The 12315-nt window shown below is 38.2% G+C and overlaps 1 protein-coding gene across 1 annotated transcript in view; it reads left to right on the top strand.

Annotated features, from left to right (window-relative positions):
- Nucleotides 1–6880, top strand: part of SDHAF4 (succinate dehydrogenase complex assembly factor 4) — a 37201-nt gene extending 30321 nt beyond the window's left edge. The window contains exon 4 of the mRNA XM_023735931.1: nt 6644–6880. Within this exon, the coding sequence (XP_023591699.1) occupies nt 6644–6753 (110 nt within the window). The 3' untranslated portion in view covers nt 6754–6880. The remainder of the gene's footprint in view (nt 1–6643) is intronic.
- Nucleotides 6881–12315: the final 5435 nt, after the last annotated feature.

Consider the following 12315-nt stretch of genomic DNA (forward strand, 5'->3'; position numbering starts at 1 on the left):
TCTGTCTGGAGGTGAGATGGGAAGGCAGAGAGGGTTAGGAGCTGGTTGAATGGACATGGGGAATCAGGGGTGGAAAGGAAGAGTGTGCTGTCACAGTACGGGGAGAGCAGTTAGAGTCACATAACAATGTATGTACAAATTTTTGTATGGGAGACTAACTTGAAATGTAAACTTCTTTTAAACTACAACAAAAAAAAGGGGAGAGAGAAAGAGGCTGGATATATGCAAAACATAGCTGAGAGGCGTCTTTGGCTGGAGCATAAAGTTTATATAGTAGGTTAACAGACTAGGAGACCAGAAAGGTAGGTTCGGTTCTGAGAGGGCCTGAAACACCAGGTTGCAGCATATGTACAGCTTTAGGCAGTGGGCAGTGAGGAAAGCACTAAATGTTTTTTTGTAGGGATTTTTTTAAATCAACTTTATTTAAGTATAATCCACACACAATAAAATTTGCCCATTTTGAGTATATAGTTGGATGAATTTTAACAAATGTTTATAATGGTATAACCATGTACAGTCAATGTATAGGACATTTCCAACACGCCAAAGAGTTCCTCTTGTGCCTCTTTGCAGTCAGTCCCACCCCCTTGCAATCATTGATCTACATTCTATCACTGTAGTTTTGCCTTTTCTAGGATTTTGTATTTGCCCATATTCAAGTTCACATTGAAACTGAAGAAAATTAGAACAAGTCCACGAGAGCCAAAGTATGACCTTGAGCATATCCCACCTGAATTTAGAGACCATCTCAAGAATATATTTGACACATTGAACACTAATGACTGAAGACCAGAAGAGTTGTGAAATGACATCAAGGACATCATACATGAAGATCAAGAATTCCTTAAAAAGACAGGAAAGAAAGAAAAGACCAAAATGAATGTCACAAGAGACTCTGAAAGTTGCTCTTGAATGTAGAGTAGAGAAAAGAAGAAATGATGAAGTAAAAGAGCCAAACAGAAGATTTAAAATGGTGCCTTGAGAAGAAAAAGGAAAGTATTATAATGACATGTGCAAAGACCTGGAGAAAGAAAACCAAAAGGGAAGAATGTACTTGGCATTTCTCAAGCTGAAAGAACTGAGGAAAAAATTCAAGCCTCGAGTTGCAATAGTGAAGAATTCTATGGACAAAAATACTGAACGATGCAGGAAGCATCAAAAGAAGATGGAAGGAATACACAGCGTCACTGTACCAAAAAGAACTGGTTGACATTCCACCATTTCAGTCAGCAGTATATGATCAAGGACCAATGGTACTAAAGGAAGAGGTCCAAGCTGCACTGAAGGCATCGGTGAAAAACAAGACTCCCAGAATTGATGGAATACCGATTGAGATGTTTCAACAAACGGATGCATCACTGGAAGTACTCTTTTTTTCTGCCAAGAAATTTGGAAGACAGCTACCTGGCCAAATGACTGAAGAGATCCATATCTGTGCCTATTCCAAAGAAAGGTGATCCAACTGAATGCAGAAATTATCGATGTTAATTGTCATTAATATTGCACACAAGTAAAATTTTGCTGAAGATCATTCAAAAGTGGCTGCAGGAGAACATCATCAGGGAACTGCCAGAAATTCAAGCTGGATTCATAAGAGGACATGGAACCAGGGATATCATTGCTGATGTCAGGTGGATCCTGGGTGAAAGCAGAGAATACTAGAAAGATGTTTACCTGTGTTTCGTTGACTGTGCAAAAGCATTCTACTGTGTGGATCATAACAAATTATGGATAACATTGCGAAGAATGGAAATTCCAGAACGCTTAATTGTGCTCATGAGGAACCTGTACATAGCTCAAGAGGCAGTTGTTTGAACAGAACAAGAACTGTGTGGTTTAAAGTCAGGAAAGGTGTGCATCAGGGTTGTATCCTTTCACCAAACTTACTCAATCTGTATGCTGAGCAAATAATCCGAGAAGCTGGACCATATGAAGAAGAACGGGGCATCAGGATTGGAGGAAGACTCTTTAACAACTTGCGTTATGCAGATGATACAACCTTGCTTGCTGAAAATGAAGAGGACTTGAAGCACTTACTGATGAAGATCAAAGACCACAGCCTTCAGTATGCATTACACCTCAACATAAAGAAGAAAGAAATCCTCACAACTGGCCTAATAAACAACAACATGATAAACGGAGAAAAGATTGAAGTTGTCAAGGATTTCATTTCTCTTGGATCCACAGTCGACACCCATGGAAGCAGCAGTAAAGAAATCAGACACTGCATTGCGTTGGGCAAATCTGCTGCAAATGATCTCTTTAAAGTATTAAAAAGGAAAGATGTCACTTTAAGGACTAAGGTGCGCCTAACCCAAGCGATGGTATTTTCAGTTTGCTCGTATGCATGTGAAAGCTGGGCAATGAATAAGGAAGTCGAAGAATTGACGCCTTTGAATTATGGTGTTGGCGAAGATTATTGAATATACCACAGACTACCAAAACAATGAACGAATCCATCTTGGAAGAAGTACAGGGAGAATGCTACTTAGAAGCGAGGATGCCGAGACTTCATATCACATACTTTGGGCATGTTATCAGGAGGGACCAGTCCCTGGAGAAGGACATTGTGCTTGGTAAAGTAGAGGGTCATCAAAAAAGAGGAGGACCCTCAATGAGGTGGATTGACACAGTGGCTGCAACAGTGGACTCAGGCGTAACAGTGTTCATGAGTATGGTGCAGGCCTGGGCAGTGTTTCATTCTGTTGTACATAGGGTCGCTGTCAGTTGGAAGCAACTGGAAGGCACCTAACAACAACAAGGTTTTATATAAATGGAATCATACAGTTTGTAGTCTTTTGTGTCTGGCTTCTTCCACTTTGTGTAATGTGGAGTAGGGATTATGTTTTAGAAAAATTAATTCAGGCTCCTGTGCAGGTTAGGCTGGGGCCATGAGAGTCAGAAAACAGGTAAGTTAGAAAACCATTGCATTAATCTTGAATGGAACACTAAGAGCATGAACCAGGGTGGTTTGGGTGAGAATAAAAAGTTTCAGAAGACTATAGGTAATAATGAGTGTGAACATTAGGTAAAATAAACATGAGGAAGAAGGAAGATGGAAAGATAGGCTGTTGTGGTCAGAAAGAAGAGAGCTTAAGTGGGATTTGGAGAAGGAATGTGTTCAAGAGATAATAAAATCCAAATGGATGGCAGAAGTGGAGATGAAAAGCGCTAGAAAGAGGATTGGGGACCTCTGTGACACCGATATAAGATGATTCATTAAAGTGGATGTTGGTATTAAGGATGATGGAGAGAAAGATATAAAGCTATGAACCACATACTTATCTCATCCAAGAGATAGAACAGTGTCTCTGAGTTTATTGAAAGACTGGAGAAAAGTGAATGGTGTGGAATTCAAAAGAGGAAAGGTTGTAGACACTTGGTTGTAGAACAAGAGGCTGGAAGCAGCAGTGTGGAGCAGAGATCTCATGACCCTGTCTTGCCCAGTCCTCCTCAGTGATGTGGGAGAAACAAGAGCTTCCATTAGAGAGGCTTTCAGAGGAATGGTACAGTAGAGAAATGCCAACTTTCAGATAAAGCAGAGTGTTCTTTAGAAAACAAAATGATGATGTGGGTCAGAGAGAACTTACAGTAGAGTAAGAATGAAAGAATGAATGCATACTTGATTTTTTTAAGGTAAATTCTGTATCTTCTTTCTTTTGCCTAAAGAAGGGTTACATGATTTTGGTGATGATCTTTTAGTTTTCTATGGAGACAGTTTAAGAACTGGAATTCTTTCAGATAGCTGATTCTGCTTCTGTTCTTTCTATATGCAGAGCAATGCAGTGCATGGGCTAAGAGCAAGACTGCAGGCAGAATGTCTGAATTCAAACTCAGTTTCAACACTTAGTAGCTGTGTGACCTTGAGCAACTTTCTTAACCTCACTCTGCTTGATTTTCCCGTCTTTAAAATGGGGACAATAATTGTTTCTATCCCATAGGAATGTTATCCAGATTAAATGAGTTAATGTGTATAGTGCTCATAATTGAGCCTGACTCTTGGTAGGCATTCCTATTATGAACTCATAGTGTTAACAATGATAATTGCTATTATTGTGTTCATAAATGACAGTACTAGCCAACCAGTTGCTGAAGCCAAAACCCTATAATGCAAAACAGTAATACTCAGCTAAAATTAGTCAAGCATTTCTTATGTACCTCGCATTGTGCTAAACTCTACATGTATTGCCTTGTTTAGCCCTCAAGACAGCTGTTATGCAGGTACTGTTTGTGTTTCCATTTTACAGAGAAGCAAACTGAGGCATTGAGAAAAAGTGACTCCTTCAAAGTAATCTTGTTTCAAAACCTTCTAAACACTGTGGATTTGCACTCAACATTCTCTACACCTTCCATTTTAATCTAGAATCACACAACTACTTCCCAGATCAGAGGCTGAGAGTGCTCCAAGAATTTTAATTCACTAATGTGGGTAATGGAAACCCTGGTGCGTAGTGGTTAGGAGCTATGGCTGATAACCTAAAGGTCGGCAGTTCGAATCCACCAGGTGCTTCTTGGAAATCCTATGGGGCAGTTCTACTCTGTCCTGTAAGGTCACTATGAGTCGGAATGAACTCGACTGCAACAGGTTTGTTGTTTGTTTTTTTTAATGTAGGTAATAAAGTTGATTTGATATGAAAGTTGTATCCTAAAATGATTCTTCAAAAACAGGAAAAAGACGTACATTTACAGTTCATTTAAAAACTGCAGGGGTAATGCAATCCTGATCTGAGTCCCAACAACATTCTTTAATGAAATGGAAAAACTAATCTCCAACTTTATACGGAAAGGAAGGAAGCCTCGAATAGCTAAAGCAGTAATGAAGAGGAAGAACAAAGTAGGAAGTCTCATACTTCTGATCTCAAAATCTGCTATACAGCCACGGTAATCAGAGCAGCCTAGTACTGGTTCAATGAATGACACATAGACCACTGGAGCAGAATTGAGAACCTAGAAGTAAATCCATCCATCTGTGGACTGCTGATCTTCAACAAAGGGTCAAAGTCCATTCAATGGGGAAGAAATAGTCTTTTTAACAAATAGTGCTGGCAAAACTGATATCCATATGCAGAAAAATGAATCAAGACCCATATCTCACACTATGCACAAAAACTAATTCAAAATGGATGAAAGACCTAAACGTTAAAGCTGAAACTATGAAGTTCCAGGAAGATAACATAAGGTCAAAACTAGGGGACCTAATTTTCAGCATAAATAGCCTATTATGCAAAACCAAAAATGCATGAATGACAGAAGATAAATTAGATAACTGGGACCTCCTAAAAATTAAATACTTAAGCTTATCAAAAGACTTTACCAAAAGAGAACCTACAGACTGGGGAAAATTCTTTGGCAACGACATATCTGATAAGAGTCTAATCTCTAAAATATGTAGAAAATTTCAAGAACTCAACAACAAAAAGTCAAACAATCCAATCAAAAAATGGGCAAAGGACATGAACAGACACTTCACCAAAGAGGACATTCAGCAGCCAACAAATACAGGAGAAGATGCTTATGATCATTAGCCCTTAGAGAGATGGAAATCAAAACTACAATAAGATACCATCTTGTCCCTGCAAAAATGGCACTGACCAAAAAAAAACAGGAAACAACAAATACTGGCAAGGTGTGGGGGGATTGGAACTCTTATACATTGCTGGTGGGATTGTAAAATGGTGCAACCACTATGGAAAACATTATGGTGCTTCCTCAAGAAACTAGACGTAGAATATTTTCACCAAAAAAAAAAAAAAAGAGATCAAGAAGGGAGAGGGTTGACATGTCGTGGGGTTGCTAACCAATGTCATAAAACAATATGTGTACGACTGGTTAATGAGAAACTATTTGTTCTGTAAACCTTCACCTGAAGTGCCATAAAAAAGAAGAAGAAGAAAAAAAAAAACGACATAGAAATACGATCCATCGATCCCACTCCTAGATATATATTCTAGAGAACTAAAACTACTGATACTAGCAGATACATACACACCTATGTTCATTGTAGCATTATTCACAATAAAAATTCCAGAGGCTTTCTGGTTGATGAAAGACATTGGTACTTGGGAGGTGACGTGTCCATTTTGGGACATGGAAGCTCCACATTGAGGACTCTTCCCAGTCCTCACACTATGCATTTCTTTTTCATACCAGTCCTGAGTTAAACAGAGAGAGACAGAGAGAAGACAACCGTGTGACAGTGGAGTTATGCTGTAGCTGAAAGCCTTCATAGAGAACATAACCCTGCTGACAGCCTGAATTTGGACTTGTAGTCTTCAGAACCACTGAAGTGGCTTATGACCCATGTCATAGAGGCGATGATCTCAGTAATTCATCAAAGCCCAAGTTTGTCAGATTGCTTCAGGGACATTTGGAGATGACTGCAGGGAGCTGTCCTTGTTTTGATGTCTTAGTGGATCAAAAATGACCAGTGTCATGGCTACTTAAGTGGTTGCTTGTCTTACTCCTGCTTGGAATCGTTGGTGGTTGTAATGAACAATAAGAAAAGCCAATAAGTCTTTCAAAAATTTGAAAAACAACTGTATAGTAACCTGGTCAGTAGGTATCTAGTCAATTAACTCTGCAACCCTGTTGTCAGAATTGACCATCTCTGTTAACTGCTTTGTTTACATCTGTCTTTCTTTAGAATTTCCAGATGACGTTAATCCTGTTACCAAAGAAAAGGGTGGACCCAGGGGCCCAGAACCTACCCGATATGGAGATTGGGAACGAAAAGGACGCTGTATTGACTTTTAAGTCACATACTTTAACCTCAGTTATCTGTTTCTGAATACATACATCTGAATTAACTTATTTCTGATTATTTAATTTCTTTACATCCTTTAAGTCATCGGATTTCTACAATGCATTTAAAAATATATATGATGGTTTTGGAAGAAAATATGCTGCTGTAAGTTGGGAAAGGGAAAATATTTCTACATTAAACCCAAAAACCCATTGACGTCAAGTAGATTCCAAGTTAGCACATACTAATTTGAATTTAAATGTATTGAGGTATAGAAGTAATGATTAAAGTGGGAAACTTACTGCAGCATTTTTTAATTTAATCAGTTGCTTGTAAAATGCAAATGTAAATAAAATTTTTTAGATGATTGTACTGCTGTGTGCTGGGTAACAGTGGCTTTTCAAATGTGAGTTAAAGAGTGCATTGTATTTTGAGCAGCTCTCTTAACTAGGCGCCAGATTATCAGGGTTCAAATTCTGGCTCCACTGCTTACTATCTGTGTGACCTTAGGTAAGTTATTTAACTTCCCTGTGCTTCAGTATCTTTTTGTGTAAACTGGAAAGAGTAATAATTTTAATTGGAAATAATAGCTCCACTTCATAGGGCAGTGGAGAGGATTAAATGAGTAATAATCAAATGATTAAATACACATAAACTAAGTGAGTAAGATGTTGTGTCCAGTAAGGGTTTTCTATCCTTAAATCATTTTTAATGAATTTTTGCAGGTCTCTAGGCTCCCTGGTGGGAGGTGTGGGAGGGGGATTAAGAAACGGAAGTTCGAAATTTTAGATGAAATCCTTTAATGTGAATACAACATTAAAACATTATTGGTTGACTGAGGGCTCTGCAGAGGTGCATCAAGTGTGCCAGAAATGAAATATTTCCCACCATCCATTGAAGATTTAAACCACATGAGGGGGAAAAAAATTATTAGTTGAAAGGTAGTGATTTGCATAGATGAACTGAGCTGAAATATATGTTAGTTTGTGAAACATAAAATTCAGCTACAGAGGGCAAATATGAGAAAAGCAGGGGATGGGATGGGCCAGCTTGTTCAGTTTTGATGACTCAAAAGCTCCTGCCCTGTGGTCTTTTGACAACTGGGTCAGGAAAAGTCAAGTCTAGTTTACAGATCTGGAATGAAGGAAGGGCGGGAACAGCTGGGCTCCCCTAAGGCATCCCTGGCTGCAGGTTCTTTAGGAAGAGGATTTGCAGACCCTGTGGAAGATAGAATGCAATAGGCTGATAATTGTGTGATATGAATTATAAGTGTGATATCATTTGAGAAGATTGAAGGGAGATTTATTTAAGAATATAAACTTAAAAAAAAAGTATTTTCTTCCCAGAAACTTACTAGTGCACTAATTAGGGCTAGTCATTCAGTCTTTGTATCAGTCTCTCTTAGTCAACATTTGTTCTTCTAGTTGCAATTACTGTGTATGCTGCTAAGTAATAACTACATTCCTTTAAGAATATTGTATAATTTAGTCGATCTCCAATTAGCCCAAATTAGCAAAGGTTTTTACTAAGTTAACATTCTAAAAATATTATGTTAAATTCTCCTGTATCGTATAGTCTTGCTAGTGTTCCATGCTAATCATCATGATACGTGATAGGGAAAAGATAATTTATAAACTTCAAAATTTTGTATTAAGACAATAGAACCCTTAACTTCTGTTAGTAGTAACATGTTTCCTGACAGTTGCCAAATTTATAAAGTTTGGTGTCATGAAAACACTTATGGTCTTGTGTCTATCAAACATCAGTGAAAAAACTTGAGGGCTGTCAGTTTGGTACTTAACAAAAGACGACGTGTTGGCCATGGAAGTGTGTCTATCAGATCTTCTGCAAGAAGCAAAGTTAACTGAGAACCCCAGGTGCTGCCCCTTGGGATCCACTGCTGTGTTCTTGCTGAGGTCTGGGCTGTTCTCAACCAGTGACTGAGCATGGCGGGCTGTTACTGCTGGCTCACTCCTCTGATGGCGATTTGGCTCAGGGATTCCTCATTGGCTGGCCTGAAACTTTTTTGGAACTGTGCTGCTTTCCAAGACTCTTCCTCCCCAATTCTCCTTTCCTTCTCTCTCACCTTCACAGGTGGCAGACCCTCCCCACTCCTCTCCTTTATCATTCACAGACATCTCCCCTAATAAATCTCTTTCATATTTAATGCTTCTTGGCATCTGTTTTTCAGAGAACCCAAACTAACATGGATGATTTTTAAAGTTCACCTTATAGGCAGGTTTTCAGGAAGTGTCACACGAAACTTGAGACTTTTTCCAGTATAATCATAGTTGAAACACTTCAATTTTACATTGCTTGGGGATTTTTGAAAAATTACAGGTTGGGCTTTTATCTGGAGCCTTGTACATACTAAGTGTTTTGGTTTAATTATTTCCAGCGTTTTCTCTTACTTTGATGTCAGTTTCTGTGACCTACTATGAGTCAAAACTTAATATTACCTATTAAACTTGTAAGAGCAAGCTTAAAGCCATATTCTGCTGGTAAATAACAAGTGTTCTTTGGATGAATGGAGTAGTGTACACTTAGCAGATTTTGTAATGGCAGTTAATGATATATCAGCAATTCTGATCATTTTATAATAGGACAGGAATTTTTATAAGTGCAGCATAAGAATGGAAGTGGACTATTAGTTAACCAATGTTTATTGATCAATTAGGAAAGAAAGCAAATGGAATGTATATCAAAGAGTGCCTCATGAGTTCATTCATTCATTCAATTGATTCATTTAATCAGTGCCTGTTTTTACCTCCTATGTGCCAGATCCTGTTCTAGGCTTTGTGTATTTGGTGATGAATGAAACAGCGCCCCTGCCATCCTGGCATAAAGTCTGGTGGGCTGGATTTGCATATGAGGACAGTTCTGAAAGATAACTGACCAAAAACTAAACACAATGCAGGTGACTGTACTTCGGTCAAACCAAAGGGACTTCCTAAGTTTCATGAAACTATCTCACTTTCTGGGCTTTTGGTACTAGATGACTTCAAAGACCTAGATTTTCACATCTTTAAACTGATTCTGTGGGATATATATTAAGTATTCATTCAATGATTGAGTGTTTTCTTACCTTGCCATATATCAGCCTTCCTGGACATTGATCCAAAAGATATGGAGTGAGCAGAGTGATATACTTAATATTCCTGGACATAGTAACATGTCTGAGAAGGGCAGAACTAAAGGTGTCTCTGACGTCACTAAGTTAGGACGGGCTGCTGTGAACGATAAAGATTATTAAACTCAGTGAATGTGAGGGTATATGTATGCAAGTATTAAATATTTGTGATTAATAAATATTATCAGTTCTGTGTCCACTAGGTACTTCTGTTCTAAGTCTTTCTTTTTAAGATCTTACATTTGTAGAAATAGATACTCCTTTCTGATATTCCTACTAGCTCTTGGCCTTGTTTCTATCATACGTTGCTTTTTGCATCTCCCTCTCCTTCCCCTTCTCCTTAGAGACAATACCATACTTTCCCTAAACCAACTTCTCTTATAATCACCAAAATCTGGGTGGAGAAATCCAGAAAAATGTAGCCTCTGTTTTTCAAGGTTTTTAGGTGAAAATGACAGAAGCTACTATATTTCAGTAGTTTTCAAACTGTTTGGTCTTGGGATCCTTTTCCACTCTAAAATATCTTTTAAGAACCCTAAATTTAGGACCCCAAAGAGCTTCTGTTTATGTGTGTTATATCTATTAATACTTAACCGTATTAAATAATTAAAGCTGAGCAGTCTTTAAAATATTAACTCCTTTGACCTGATAATAAACACATTACATGTTAACTTGAGTGGTGTAAATTAACATTCTTAGGAAAAATGTTTATTCTCATATTATCTTCTGCATTCAATCTGTTGCAATATTGTTTTGGTTGAGGTACAGTGAAGAAAAGCTGGCTTCACATAGATACGTAGTTGGAAAGTGAAGCATCTCGCAGACCCCTAAAAGAGTCTTGGGAATCCCCAGGATCCTTGGACCACACTTCAAGAACTGCTGAGCTAGTTTAAGTGGGAAGGGAACTATTAAATAGAATGCTTACAGAATTTTTGGAAGGGTTATTGGAACAGGCAGAGCCTCCAAGACCAAGTTTCAGAATCACCACACCACACTGGCTGGAGAACCGAGCTGCTGCCGGTAGTCCGAGATCTTTGCACCTCTATAGGCAGGACCCTGCAGCTGCCACCACCACCACCACCATCACAGGCTCCAGAACTCCAGAACCCCTGCGTCTGCTACCTCCCATACTGGCAAAATGAAGGTCCTGTGGCCTACTTTTCCCTTCTTGTGACCCATTTCTACGTTACTGTCTTATGCAGATGTATCCGATTGGTAGAACTTGCAGTCAAACACCTGCACCCTAGTGGAAAGAGACGCTGAGAAATATACTTCTACCGATTTGATGTGGATAAGGTAGGCTTCGCAATGGGGAAGTGTCAGATGTGGAGAGGGTGTTCAAAAGATTTTGAATAGACACAGATGTTACTTGTCCACCACATCATCTAAGAAAACTAGTTGAGAATCAGTGTTACTGGGACTTTGGTCATACAATATACAAGTGTAAAATATAGAATAAAGTTGTATAAAAATGAGATCTAAATAATCCCTAAAACATACTAAATGTCCATTCCTGCTCATTTGAAGAATGCTTTCATAAACATTGGGCATTTGAGCCTATAATTAATTTTTGTGTCTTACATAGCCTTAGTCAATGAATATGAAGATGGGTTATATTAAATGTGCTTAATAACATCCTATATTCTTTAAAAATAAGGTTTAGGTATATTTAGACCATATGTTTCTAATTCACCCTCAGCAAAAGGAATGTTGTCTGGAGTGTTGAACCCCAAGCACACCTAATTAGCTATTGCTAGTGAAAAGGAACCTTGGACAGATTGAGAAGGGAGTGTGTTGATACAGGTGCAAGAAGATGAAAATCAAAAAGCTTTTAATACCAGGTATGCAAGGGTGGTTCAAAATTAGAAAATGAATCAATGTAATCCACCACATAAAGAAAGGAATATGTTCATCTCAATCAACACAGAAAAGGCATTCAACAAAGTTCAACACCCATTCCTAATAAAAACTCTCAATAAAATACATATAAAACGGAAATTCCTCAACATAATAATGGGCATCTATAAAAAAACCAACAGCCAACATCATTCTTAATAGAGGCTGAGAACATTCCTCTTGAGAACAGGAACAAGACAACGATGCCCTTTATCACCACTCCTATTTAACATAGTGCTGGAAGTCCTAGCTAGAGCAATAGGTCAAGAAAAAGAAAGGGCATACAAATTAGTAATTAAGAAATAAAACTGTCCCTATTTGCAGATGTTATGAAACTATACACCAAAAACCCAAAGGACAGCATGAGAAAACTACTGGAACTAATAGATTCAGCAGAGTAGCAGGATACAAGATAAACATAGAAAAATCAGTTGGATTCCTATACACCAATAAAGAGAACGATGAAAAGGAAATCAGGAAAACAATACTATTTCTAATAGCCCCTAGAAAAATAAAATACTTAGGAATAAATCTGACCAGGGATGTA

The sequence above is a fragment of the Trichechus manatus genome, unplaced genomic scaffold, assembly GCF_000243295.1.
Source record: "Trichechus manatus latirostris isolate Lorelei unplaced genomic scaffold, TriManLat1.0 scaffold00083, whole genome shotgun sequence".
Taxonomy (NCBI): domain Eukaryota; kingdom Metazoa; phylum Chordata; class Mammalia; order Sirenia; family Trichechidae; genus Trichechus; species Trichechus manatus.